At 38.8% G+C, this 14,496-nt stretch overlaps 1 protein-coding gene across 2 annotated transcripts; it reads left to right on the top strand.

Annotated features, from left to right (window-relative positions):
• The first annotated feature begins 1,081 nt into the window (after window positions 1-1,081).
• LOC131146077 (RING-H2 finger protein ATL46-like) lies at window positions 1,082-6,808 on the top strand. 2 transcript variants are annotated; one of them, XM_058095369.1, is made up of 2 exons: window positions 1,555-2,445; window positions 6,591-6,808. In XM_058095369.1, exons 1-2 carry the CDS (start codon window positions 1,683-1,685, stop codon window positions 6,611-6,613), a joined length of 786 nt encoding a protein of 261 aa, XP_057951352.1. In that variant the 5' UTR covers window positions 1,555-1,682; the 3' UTR covers window positions 6,614-6,808. The 2 variants fall into 2 exon arrangements, with proteins under 2 accessions (XP_057951351.1, XP_057951352.1); XM_058095368.1 differs by lacking the exon at window positions 6,591-6,808 and having other exon boundaries at window positions 1,082-2,656.
• The last annotated feature ends 7,688 nt before the right edge of the window (window positions 6,809-14,496 follow it).

The following is a 14,496-nucleotide window of genomic DNA, read 5'->3' as shown; positions in this document are numbered from 1 at the left end:
TTATACTTCTGTTTTGATAAGTAAAGAAGGAATGAGGAAAAACATGAAGGGGGCAGCACAGTAGGACTCGTCGACGAAGGGCCTATGTTCGTTGACACGGTACAGTAGAGGTTCGTCAACGAAGGCTCTGAAACTTGTCAACAAATAATTACCGAGAGCAGGAAATTTTAGACTTTTAGCATCGTCGACAAGAGCCCTATATTCATCGACGAAGGTTCTTCTTGGTCTCATCGACGAAGCCCCTGTGTTTGTCGATGAGGGGCGCCTGGGTTGCAGCAGTTTTCTGAAATTTTGAATTTTTGAACGTTGGGTGGTTGGGCAAACATGGGGAAAATTCCAAGGAAACTCTATATATGTAATCTGGGCATATTTTGAGGGTGAGTGTGATCATTATTGAAGTGTATTGTGTACATTTTGATTTCCATAGTGAAATTTGTGTATCATTGCTTCCGTGGATGTAGGCTTTGCCGAACCACGTAAATCTTTGTGTTTATCTTATTCTAGTTGTGTGTTATTTATATTTACTTGTTGTTTATTCCGCTGTACATTTTCATTGTACGATCCATATCACAACAATTATATATACGTGTGAGTGTGTTGTGTATGCATGTACAAATGACCATTCATTCTTTAAAAGAAAAAGGAGAAATAAATCCATTATTTATTACTTCTTAAGATCCTTTTATCTTATTTCTTTCTCGAAAAAATACTATAGAACTAATATGATTTTTTTTTTCATTTTTCATCATTGTTTTCAAAAGAAAAAGGTATGTTTTTTTTTTTTTTTTTCGTAAAAAAGGTAACTATCTTTAGAAGTACTTGATTTAGAGTTTTTGAGTTCTATTATTTTGTTAAAGACAATAAAAGAATAGGAGAAAAAGTTGAATTACCTTGTTTTGTACGAATATAAACTTTTTGATGATAATAATAATAATAATAATTGATTAGCCATTACCCAGTGCATCAATGTCTTGATTTTTTATTTTTTATTTTTCGGACTGACTATTGATCATCTGACTTGTTTTCCTTTTTCAAAGTTTTCCCTATATATATAGTTTGAGTGTGGAGGTACAATAATTCATAGCTAGCTGTCTTTCCTTTTACCATGTATATAAACTACTGAAAAGCTAGCACAAAATGTTACCCTTTAATGACCTCCTGCGCGTTCTTCGTATCTGAGGAAGGTGAACGGTGAACCTGTAACTTCTCTCTTCAACTTATTTGTTTTCTATTTTCGACATGTTCGTGCCAGAAGTTTATCAGTTTTTACCTCAAAATCTTTACGTCTCAAAGCCAAAAATGTTCACATAACTTTGAGAAGAAGCTGTCTTTTTCTTATCTTTTCTTTTCTTTCCCAGTTTTTGTGGACAGCATACTCGAATTCAAACAAAAAAACGTTTTTTTGAGCATGCCCATCTCCCAAAACGTCTGAATTTTCAATCAATTTCAGCAAAAAGATGACATTTTGATCCGCATGACCATTTTCCTTATCCCCATTTTCTTCATTTTTTTTCATATTTAAAAGCCTTGGAATTTACCGAAGAAGCTATGAAATGGAACCCGCTCCATCATCACTATCTTCTTATCTTATCAGAATCAGTCCAGTTTTTATTTTGATTGTAATAATTCTAGCTGTTATCTTTTTCATTTCTGGTCTTCTCCATCTTCTTGCGAGATTTCTCATGAAGAGGTCATCTTCCTCGCCTATCTATCAATCTAACAGAAATCCAGATGCGTCTGGGTCTCTTGCTCTTCAGAGACAGCTTCAACAACTCTTTCGTTTGCACGACTCTGGTCTAGACCAAGCTTCCATTGATGCGCTACCTGTCTTCTTCTACAAAGACATAATGGGTTTGAAGGAACCATTTGATTGTGCTGTGTGTCTTTGTGAATTTTCTGAAGATGACAAACTGAGGCTGCTTCCCTTGTGTAGTCATGCTTTTCACACATACTGTATAGATACATGGCTCCTTTCAAACTCTACATGCCCTCTTTGCAGGGGAACCCTTTTCAGCTCTGCCCTTCCCCTGGCGAACCCACTATTTAGTTCTGACTCAACAGAAATTCCAAATGGGTTACCCAGTGAGAGTGATGGAGAAAATGGGTTCTCTTGCACTATGAAGCCGGGGGGTGTTACGGAAGAGGTTTCTGGTCAGAAGAAAGTTTTTCCTGTGAGGCTTGGCAAATTCAGAAGTGTAAATGATAGAGGAGACAGTGTGGAAAGGGGACAAGGAGAGTCCAGTAGCTGTAATTTGGATGCAAGGAGATGTTTTTCTTTGGGCTCTTTTCGGTATGTGGTTGGTGATTCAAACCTACGAGTTGCTTTATCTGAGGGAATGAGTGATGGTAGAGATGCAAAGCTTGTCAAAGGGGGAGGACAAAATGCTAGTTCTGCAGGTGATAGTGATCATGTGGAGAGCTGCAGGAAGATTAGCAGTTCTAAAGGTGAGAGCTTCTCTATCTCCAAGGTCTGGCTTTGGCCAAAGAAAAGCAAATTACAAAGTTCTTTAGATGCTGACATGAGAGCTTCTTCTCTTAATGTAAGCTTGCCATTGAATGACAAAACTCAAATTGTTTAAAAGAAGTACAAATGCACTATTTTTGTGTTCTCTTGGTCAATCAATATATTGCTCAAAGCCTTGACGTCTTGCTTTTCTTTTCTTTTTTTCCCCTGTTTTCTGATTACTCTGGTAGAGCATGTGTTTGAATTTTAGTTTTCCCTTTCAAATTCTCCAATGCAAGGTCTATTGGCTCTATTCTCTGCACAAAAATGCTGGGTAGTAAAAGTCTTTCATGAATCATTGTCCCTTGTTTTTCTTAAGAGAATGTGTGTGAGCACCTTTGGAAACAGATTACATTGACTTTTGTTTTCATTGCCCAAGGTTTTTAGAATTGGGATCCTACATAGGATCGTTAGGAGGGTCTGCAAGATCGGATCGTGGATTGGAAGATTCTACTTACAATGTAAAATAAATTAAAATTTTATATATTTGGCAATTTATGACAACTCTCAATAAAATAATCTTAAAAACTCGATAGTAAGTCTAGGAAATTAAAACAAATTTCAGGAATGTAACTAGTTTGCTAGCTAGCACCTAATAGGTTTTTTCTTTCACAATTTTGAGCCTAAAAAAATAACTAAATAGCATGAACTACAAAGTGCTCTACAAAGGACAGACTGCTGATAGCTTATTTATTTAAAAACTATAATTAAAAAGACAAACAAAAAGAACGAAGAGAAGAAGGAAGAAGAAGTTGCTAGACTTAATTCAATGAATTGATGTAATTTTCTCAATTTTTGCAGTTTTGTCATCGGACCATAAGAAGAATAAATAAAACAAGGAAAAAAAAAAGGAAGAGGAATTTTTTTTTTTTGTTAATTGCAAAGAAAAGAAAAGGAAAAAGAAAGCTATATGCTCTCTGCTTTGGGAAAAAAGATAGGTCTCTAGCTTGTCAATAATATGAGGGGAAAAATCATAGAGGAAGAAAGTAAAAAGAACTACAAAGATAACACATAACTGCTACAAGCCTGCAACTTTAAGCTCTTAGCTTGACTATGCAACTCCCTATTTGTTGAAGCTATCTGCTTATCTCAAAGCACCCTGCTGACTTTTATTGTTGCTGGAAGAAGGAACAATCCTAGCCTACTGATAGACAACCTAGGATCTGTCTATAAGAACTCTAAGCTCTTAAAGAGCTTTCAATATTGAAGGAAGAGAGCTTTCAAGAGATGTTCAGCTGCTTTCTTGACTTGGATTTCACAATCCTAGAACATGCTTGTTATGTAGCCATAATTTTATGCATTTAACCAACTAGACCAAATTTTGTGTCTGTACAAATATATATTGGGTCTCTCTTGTTAAAATCCTAAATAGGAAAAATCCATATTCCATTGCAAAAGTAGGATTAGTAGGATCGCAAGTAGGATCGAGATCCTAAGTTCCTAAGGTTCTAGATAAGATCCTACTAGGATCCTACTTTATTAAGATTCTACTTAAGATCTACATCGATTAAGCAAGTATGATCATAGAATCACATAATAAGGATCGGGATTCTGATAACCATGGCATTGCCTGAATTTATGTGTAATCATCTCGTATCTAAGATGTGATAGAATATGAAGATATGATCCATTGTCTACAAAGTAAATCAAAATTTCATATTCAAGTAAAACATTTTTTTTACTAGCATTTGGGGATCAAAAGAATGAAATAAAAATAATTTTGCATTATTTGTTGCTTTTGAGAATTGGAGTTGTTTCTCTACTTTTTGATATGGAAATGTTATATTTGTTTTTGTCAAGTCCTATCAGTGTTGCATGTGTGGCGAAAGGACCCAAAGCAAGTTGTGGGCAGGATTGTTAAAGCTATGATTTCAAATGTTGATGAGGGATTGTGTTATGATCTCTCATTTAGACCCTAGCTTGGTATGTTTATAGTTTAATCCCTAGCTTGGTGTGTTTACAGTTTATGAGTTCTTTTCAATCCCACGTGTCTTCAGTGAAGGAAAGTTGATCCATTGCATAATTTCTACACACTTTGGATATAAGATGGAAAAAAGTAAGATTTCTCTTAGGAATGCATTAAGAATAGAGCCAAATACCTTATGTCTGCTCTCCCATGCTTGTTCCATTTTTAATAGAAAGGTTTTTCCCTTGTAGTAAGTGCAAGCTTTCCAAAACAGAAGTTCTTATCCTTTTTAATGGTGCGTGGCACCATTGCTAACTTCTGAATGTACAACTAGTTGATGAGTGTGCATCATATCCACCAATAGGACCACTAGAGTGACTAATTTTGACATATTTCCCATGAATATATATTATGGAGACTTTATGTATATCTTCCACTTTCACTGGAAACATCAATTTCTCTTCACATTATGCCCCCCAAATGATTGATTCTGATAATAGTAACACTTACATTGTGTTTTATATTTGAAATATTGTTTTGAGTCAAGTTTCATAAGGCTAAATTGATAAGCTCTGAATGGATCTTGTTCATACTATTGTGTGTATTATCTTTGATATTACACACGTAAGAACCCGACCTCAGAAATGTGAATTTAATAAATAAGAAAAGGAGAAGGGATTTAAAAAGGGAAAATTAGCAAGGCTCGTCAACGAGGCTCATTCTCTTATTGACGAAGTCCTTTCTATAACTTGGCGATGAAATTCAGAGGTTTGTCGATGAGTGAATACCGAGAGATTTTGGGAATTCTGAAATCTCAGACTCGTCGATGAGGCCACGCCGTCGTCGATGAACGCCCTTCTTCTGCTCGTCGATGAGCTCTCCACTTCGTCGACGAGGCTGGCCGGGTCAAAGGTCTATAAGTTGAATTTTTTGGTTGCTTCATTGCTAAGAAACATAAAAATCTCTCTCTCTCTCTCTCTCTCTCTCTCTAGGGTTTTGGCTTGTCTATTACCCAAATCAACGATCTGACTTTACCACGTGGATCAGGAGGAGAATCTTTATGTTTATAGTGGATCAAATTTGCATTCCAAGGATTTTTGAGTTTTATTCCAAAATTGAGTTAAGGATCTGAATTCTTTTTCAGTTTGATAGATTTGTTATGGTTAGGATTATATTGAAGTATTGTTCTTCGGTTTTTAGGTTTTGGGGATCCCGTGTCGTTGTTTTGGACCAATTAAGTTTGTTTTTCAGTTTTCGGGATAAGGTAAGGGGTTCCTGTTTATATCAATTATTTTTGTAATCTGAATTGGTAAAACTATGGTTTACGATTATACAGATGTTTTGGCTACTTATTTGAGAAAATCTATCAGGTGAAATTACGGGATTTTTGGGTTTACAGTTTTTGGGAAAATTGAGGTTTCGGGTATCATCTATATTTCTGTTAGAAAATTATATATTTGTATAAATTGTAATATAGAGATGATTGTACCTTTGATTATGTTAAACTTTATTTTCGAATTATCTGTTATGAGAATATTTGTTTACCCAAATAAGTGTCGAATAAGATGATGAATTGAATGATGTGTTTTGTGAAAAAGTGTGTTAGTTAACTACCGTAGGCTGTGAGTTGTTGAAATGAGATATAGGAACAGGAGTTCCAAAATTGTTCCAAGTTTTGTGAAAATACTGAGTCAGAATAATATCGAAGGCTAAGGACAATTGAAGTGTGTCGGTTAACTACTGAAGGCTGAGATATGAGGCATACCGGAATAATACAATAGGCGGCCGAGTCGGTTAACTACAGTTGGCTCATATGCCCGACTTTTGCTGAAGAGTGTGCAATACCACTAGACAGGCCAATTTATACTGAAGGGTATGAGAATACCAAATCTGCACTAGTTCAACGCTATGGGGATTTATACTATGCCATGTTATCGGGGGCACCAGATTTTGTCGAAGGGTGTGAAATACCACCACAGCCGGCATAGGCCGAAGAGTGTGACGACACTAGATCATATTGCTTTGTATCATATGTATATTGGAACTGTATTGTGAAAACACTGGAATTGTGGAATGTTTATGTTTTAATGTTGAAATAACACTCATGTATCCACACACTGATATAACATGTTTCTCCCTTATTGAGAGGTGTCTCACCCCTATTATACAAATATTTTTCAGGTCCTTCGAGTAGCCGACACTAGCATCCTAGCGTTTCAAAATCGTTGTTGTTGGTTAGCTTTGTAGAAGAACTTGTATAAGTATTGATTTTTAGCCGAGTTGTCATTTTGGGTTATGTAGACACTTGGGGTATGTTATGCATTTTAGGAATTAAACTATGGTTTTGTATAGACTCTGGTATGGTATGATGGTATGAAATGAATGTAAGAGGTTGTGTAATTCCATTGCGTACGTTTGTATATGATGGTGTATAGGCTATACGTGAACCCTACGGGTTGGACCCTTATATTGTGTAGTATCATGGATGGTTGTATGATACAGGGACATGTTAGGTTACTAAATCACACCCTAGGGCCCATTTTCGGGTTTGGGGCATGATAGTTTGGTATTAGAGCTAATAAGGTTGTTAGGTCTTATAGACTTGGTTAGGCATGATTATATGTACATACTAGAGTATAGGATGTAGGGAATGGGTAGAGTAGGTCGAGGGTTGTCTTGTAGCTAGACAGGGATTTATTGACGGTATTCTATGTTTTTCATGGAATGACGATTTCAGTAAAATCACAGCAAACCATTGATGGTTTCATATTTGTGCGGTAGGGCAAACCTGGATCTAAGAGTCTATAAGTTAACATGATTATCCTGCAATGATTGTATTAATTGTTCTATGATATAGGAATGTTAATCTATTCCTATACTATTTTCATAATGGAGCCCAAGGATAGCAACTGGGATAGTAGCTCAGAGGGGACTGCGAGTGAAAGGTTTCCTTCCGTGCCTCAGGGTTTGACCAGGCATATTATGCGAAAGATCAAGCGAAGTGTTAAGGGACGGGAGCGTCCACCTATGGCTGCGGGTTGCACCATTGAGAAGTTCACCCACATGCATCCTTGAATGTTTACCGGGAGATTCGAATTGATTGTAGTAGGGAATTGGGTGCAAAATACAAAAAAGATACTAAAAGTTCTGCACTGCACCGACGAGCAGAAAGTTCTCTATGCTACGTTTCAATTGGAAAGAGAAGCTGAGAGGTGGTGGATGGTTGTGAGTCTGCTTGACGAGCAAAGAACTGATTCATCAGGGATGACATGGGGCCGTTTTAAGGAGGTATTCTTTGAGATATTATTTCTGGCTTTCATTCATGATGCAAAGGCAGATGAATTCTCGAGTCTGACTTCAGGGTACCCTAACAGTGTAGAGTTACGCAACTAGATACATCGAGCTATCTTGATTTGAGCCATGTATGATCTCAAACAAGTACGAAAAGACTCGGAGGTTCGAGAAAGGCCTAAGGACATTCGTAGGCTAGTGGGAATGTTGCAGATTTGAGAGTTTCCTATTCTGGTGGATAAAGCCATCATAGTTGAGGCTAGTCTCCGGGAGGATGAGGTGGCACAGGATCAGAAAAAGAGACTGGTACCTTCTGGTTCATAGATTGGTTCTAGATAGGGACAGTGGAAGAAGAGGAACTATGGTTCGGGTAATCATCAAGGTACGGAACCATGGGGTCCATAGGGGGACCGATCTCGCAAGCGTTGTATCAGGTGCAACAAATGGCATAATGGTGAATGCCAGCTATTTGTGGGTAACTGTTACTGATGTGGCGAATCGGGCTATGTATCTCAAAACTATCATACGCTGATGAATGACACGCCTACACCAAGTCAGAACCAAGGAAAGAACTAGGTGCCTCAGGGAAACTTTCAGGGAAACACAGCTCAGGCGAAAGTGTACTCGCTTACCATGTTACTGCTTTTAAATAAAGCTATTATTTTATTCGATTCAAGAGCAACCCAGTCCTTTATATCTACAAATTTTGTGAAACTGTGTGGGGTTGATACCCAAGTGATGGATGAGGGGTTGTTTGTGGCTACACCGTTTAGGAGTATGGTGATCTGTAGGAAAATGTTAGGAGACTACCCAGGGGTAATTCAAGGAAGGTCGCTATCGGTGAATCTAGTAGTATACGACATGTACGAGTTTGATGTTATACTGAGGATGGATTAGTTATCCTCCAGTTTTGCTATGATTGACTGTCATAGAAAAGTGGTGGTGTTCAGACCTCCTAAGAAACAGGAGTATAAGTTTGTAGGATCATGTGTGCGTTCGATGCCATAGATTCTATTAGCAATGCAGGTGCGAAGGTTACTCTTGGATGATTGCCAAGGGTACCTCGCTTGTGTGAAGGAACCACCTCGGGATGATATAAAGTTCGAAGATATTCATGTGATTAACGAATTTCTAAATGTATTCCCGAAAGACTTACCCGGTCTACCTCCTAATCGAGAGGTGGAGTTTGCTATTGAATTACTGCCAGGCAAGGTACCGATTTTTAAAGCTTCATACCGGATGGCTCCAGCTGATCTTAAAGAGTTGAAGAAGAAGTTGTAGGAACTAATGGATAAGGGTTTTATCAGACCTAGTGTTTTGCTCTGCGGAGCTCCAGTAGTGTTCGTGAAGAAGAAGGACGGGTTAATAAGAATGTGCATTGACTACCGTCAGATCAACAAGGTAACAGTGAAGAACAGATACCCATTGCCTCATATAGATGATCTGTTTGACCAGCTGCAAGGAACGCGGGTCTTTTCAAAGATTGATTTATGGTCAGGGTATCATCAGGTGAAAGTTAGGACTGAGAATGTTGCAAACATTGCTTTCCAAACCATATATGGTCACTACGAGTTCCTGGTCATGCCATTTGGGTTGACTAACGCTCCAGTGGTATTTATGGACCTAATGAATAGGGTTTTCCATGAATACCTGGACCAATTCGTAGTGGTTTTCATTGATGATATTCTGGTATACTCTAAGAGTTTGGAAAAACATGAAAACCATCTAAGGTTGGTGTTTCAGGTACTGCGGGAAAAGAAGCTGTATGCCAAATGAAGAACTGTGAGTTCTGGTTTAAGCAGCTCGCATTTCTTAGCCATGTCGTTTTGGGAGGTGGTATCTCAATTGATCCAGGTAAGATAGAAGTAGTGATTGACTTGGAGAAACCGAAGAGCGTGTAGGATGTTTGGAGTTTCCTAGGACTGGCTACGTACTACTGGCGATTCGTGATGGGATTCTCTAAGTTGTCTGGCCCCCTAACATGGTTAACGAGGAAGGATATGAGGTTTGATTGGATAGATGATTGCAAGCAGAGCTTCCAGGAGCTGAAACACCGACTGGTCACTACACCGATGTTGACCATCTCATCTGGGGACAATGGCTTTGTGATTTACAGCGACGCATCTCTGAAGGGTTTGGGATGTGTGTTGATGTAACAGGGGAAAGTAATTGCTTATGCTTCTCAACAAATCAAGGAGTATGAAAAGAATTACCCCACGCATGATCTAGAGTGGCAGCAGTGGTCTATGCACTAAAGATCTAGAGACACTATTTATACGGTGAACAGTGTGAGATCTTCATGGACCACAAGAGCCTTAAATACTTTTTCACGCAGAAGGAGTTGAACATGAGGCAAAGAAGGTAGCTTGAACTGATCAAGGACTACGATTGCACCATTAGCTATCATCTAGGGAAAGCTAAAGTGGTAGCTGATGTGTTAAGTCAGAAGTCAGAGCATGCGTCGGTATCTGCAGTTGTGGGTCAGCATCATATCAGACAGGATTTGGAGAATTATAGTGTGGAATTGGTGGATTGTAATCACAAGGCTTTCATTGCTAGCTTGGTGATCTAGTCGATATTATTTAAGAGGATTAAAGTCGCACAGGCTAATAATGAAGAGCTAGTAGAGGTTGTAAAGAAAGTGCAGTAGGGGTTGGCTGCAAATTTTAACATCTCCAAGGGAGGTGTGTTAAGGTTTGGAAACAAACTGTGTGTTCCAAATGACGAGGGGATAAGGAGGACGATTTTGGAGGAGGCGCATCATTCTTTGTATATGGTACATCCAGGTAGCACGAAGATGTATCGAGATCTACATGAATCTTTCTAGTGGAGTGGCATGAAAAGGAAGATTGCTCGATTTGTGGAGCAATGTCTAACACTTCAGCAGGTAAAGGCTGAGCATCAGAGGCCGACAGGGCCATTGTAGCCATTGAGCATCCTGGAGTGGAAATGGGAGCATATCTCCATGGACTTTGTCACCGGGTTACCACCAGCAGTTCACAGATAGAATGCAATTTGGGTGATCGTGGACAGGTTGACTAAATCTGCTCACTTTGTACCAATGAAGGTCAGCTACTCCTTGAGTAGGCTAGCAGATCTATACATGCAGAAGATAGTCAGAATACACGGGGTACCAGTGTCTATTGTTTCAGATCGAGACCCAAGATTCACTTCTCGGTTCTGGAAGAACTTACAAGAAGCATTGGGATGAAGTTTACTTTTAGTACAGCATTCCGCCCCCACATTGATGGACAGTTAGAGAGGACGATACAAATCTTGGAGGATATGTTACGAGCGTGTGTGTTAGACTTTGGCGGTAGTTGGATGTGGTTCCTATCGTTAGTGGAGTTTGCCTATAACAATATCTTCCAAGCTAGTATTGGTATGACACCGTTCGAGGCATTGTATGGTCAGAGATGCTGGTCTCCTCTATACTGGGATAAGGTCGGTGAACGGTAGATATTGGGTCCTGAACTCGTACAGCAGGCTTCTGAGAAGGTTCTATTGATTAGGGATAGATTTAAATCAACTCAGAGTTGGCAAAACGCGGATGTTCACCGTCATGAGTTGGAATTCGAGGTGGGGGTAAGATATTCCTGAGAATCGCTCCAATGAAAGGAGTGATGTGATTCGGGTAGAAGGACAAGCTGAGCCCGAGGTATATTGGACCATTCGAGGTACTTGAACGAGTGGTCCGGTAGCCTACAGGATTGCACTACCCCCAGCGCTCTCTCGGATCCATGATGTATTCCACGTATCCATGTTGAGAAGGTACATGCCGATCCATCACATATGATTAGTTATGAATCTTTAGATATTGGGGATGTTTTGGCACATGAGGAGATACCTGTTCAGATTCTAGACGAGAAAGTTTAGAGGTTGCGTACAAAGGAGATACCGTTAGTGAAAGTGTTGTGGCGGAATCACACGGTTGAGGAAGCTTCTTGGGATATAAAGAAGGAAATACACCAAAAATATCCTGAGACACTGTGTATGTGACCACAGTATTCCTCTACCATAAGTGAGGGTATGTAATATATTTGGGACGAAGCTACTATGTGGGTGGCCGCCCGCTCTTCCTAAAGTCGGGTATACATTTTGGTATATTGATGAGTTAGTGAGCAAGAGATTGCAAATTTTGAGGATAAAATTTTTGTAAAGAGGAGAGGTTGTAAGAACTCGACCGAGAAATGTGAATTTAATAAATAAGAAAAGGAGAAGGGATTTAAAAAGGGAAAATCAGTAGGGCTCATCGATGAGGCTCATTCTCTCGTCGACCAAGTCCCTTCTATAGCTCAACGATGAAATTCAGAAGTTCGTCGATGAGTGAATACCGAGAGATTTTTAGAATTTTGAAATCTCAGGCATCAATGAGGCCACGCCTTCATCGATGAACGCCCTTCTTCTGCTCGTCGACGAGCTCTCGACTTCGTCGACGAGGCTGGCCGGGTCAAAGGTCTATAAGTTGAATTTTTGGTTGTTTCATTGCTGAGAAACATAAAAATCTTCTTCTCTCTTTCTCTAGAACTCGAACCACTCTCTCTCTCTCTCTCTCTCTCTCTCTCTCTAGCTCTCTCTCTCTCTCTCTCTCTCTCTCTCTCTCTCTCTCTCTCTCTCTCTCTCTCTTTCTCTCTCTCTCTCTCTCTCGCTTGGATTTCGGGCCGTCTGTTACCTGAATCAATGATCTGACGTTACCACGTGGATCAGGAGGAGAATCTCTATAGCAGATCGAATTTGCGTTTCAAGGATTTGCGGGTTTTATTCCAAAATCGAGGTAAGGGTATGAATTCATTATCAGTTCGGTAGATCTGTAGTGGTTGGGATTATATTGAAGTATTGTTCTTCGATTTTTAGGTTTTGGAGATCTCGTGTCGTTGTTTTGGACCGATTAAGTTCGTGTTTCAGTTTTTGGGATAATGTAAGGGTTTCCTGTTTATATTAGTTATTTTTGTAATCTAAATCAGTAAAACTATGGTTTATGATTATACGGATGTTTTGGCTACTTATTTGGGAAAACCTAATGGGTGAAATTATGAGATTTTCAGGTTTACAGTTTTTGGGAAAATTGGGGTTTAGGGTATCATCTATATTTTTGTTAGAAAAGAATATATTTGTATAAATTATAATATAGAGATGACCGTACCTTTGCTTATGTTAAACTGTATTTTCGAATTATCTATTATGAGATTTTTTGTTTACCCAAATAAGTGTGGAATGAGATGATGAATTGAATGATGTGTTTTGTGGAAAAGCGTATCGGTTAACTACCGTAGGCTATGAATTGTTGAAATGAGATATAGGAACAGGAGTTCCAAAATTGTTCCAGGTTTTGTGCAAATGCCGAGTTAGAATAATATCGAATGCCGGGGATGAAGCATGCCGACTAACTACTGAAGGCTGAGATATGAGGCGTGTCGGAATAATACTGTAGGCAGCCGAGTCAGTTAACTACCGTTGGCTCATATTCCTGGCTTTTGCCGAAAAGTGTGCAATACCACTAGACAGACCTGTTTATACCGAAGGGTGTGAGAACACCATATCTGCACCGATTCAATGCTGAGGGGGCTTATGCTATATTAGGTTACTGGGGGTACCGGCTTTTGCCGAAGGGTGTGAAATACCACCAGAGCAAGCTTAAGCTGAAGAGTGTGACAACACTAGATTGTTTTGCTTTGTATCGTATGTATACTAGAACTGTATTGTGAAAATACTGGAATTGTGAAATGTTTATGTTTTACTATTGAAATAACACTCATGTATCCACACACTGATATAACATGTTTCTCCCTTACTGAGAGGTGTCTCACTCCTATCATACAAATGCTTTTCATATCCTTCGAGTAACCGAAATTAGCGTCCTAACGTTTCAGGAGCATGGTTGTTGGTTAGCTTTGTAGAAGTACTTGTGTAAGTACTGATCTTTGGCCGGGTTGTCATTTTGGGTTATTTAGACACCCAGGGTATGTTATGCATTTTGGGAATTAGGTTATGGTTTTGTATATACTCTAGTATGGTATGATGGTCTGAAATGAATGTAAGAGGTTGTATAATTCCGCTGCGTATGTTGTGTATGTGATGGTTGTTGACCTTATAGGTCATACCCTGTTTTGATTATTACAAATACTCAGGTATTTAATGTTTGCCCTGAGCTTGTGTGCATGATCAATTTAGCATGATTGGGCAAAGTCATACGGTGACTCGAAGAATTTAAAAACAAAGTGTTTATCTATTGTAATTTATATTTATATTCTTTCGGGTTTGTAATATTTATTTAAGCCGAGGTGTAACGACCCGTAAATTACTGACATTTAAATATTAAAGAGAGAGAAAAATAAAAACAGGAACAAAAAGAGGTAGTAGATTTTGTTGACGACATTGCATTTTGGGGATAATAATAATAATAAATTTCAAGGAATTGCCAGGGCTTCGTCGACAAGTACATAAGGAATTTTGTCGATGAATACAGGGCTTCATCGACAAGTACATTGTTAGCTTTATTGTGATCCCAAGAGGGGGGGTGAATTGGTATTTTTAAAATTTATCTCCTAGGTATTCCTCCTAACAGCAGTATGTTAACAAGCCTATGGTCAATCTAGGGCAAATGATGTAAATATACCAAAAATTAAATAAAGCAGTTTAGACAATCACACAAACACCAAACAGCAGTAAAGAAAGGATGACACACAGATATGTTATCGAGGTTCGGCAACTGCCTACGTGCCTTGGCTAACCAGCACAAGAATTATCACAATAACTTGCTCACTTAAATGGGTGGAGTGGCACCTATACAAACCGG

This window comes from Malania oleifera, chromosome 13 (assembly GCF_029873635.1).
Source record: "Malania oleifera isolate guangnan ecotype guangnan chromosome 13, ASM2987363v1, whole genome shotgun sequence".
NCBI lineage: Eukaryota > Viridiplantae > Streptophyta > Magnoliopsida > Santalales > Ximeniaceae > Malania > Malania oleifera.
The sequence above is the reverse complement of the archived record's forward strand: the minus strand, read 5'-3'. Positions and strand labels throughout refer to the sequence as shown.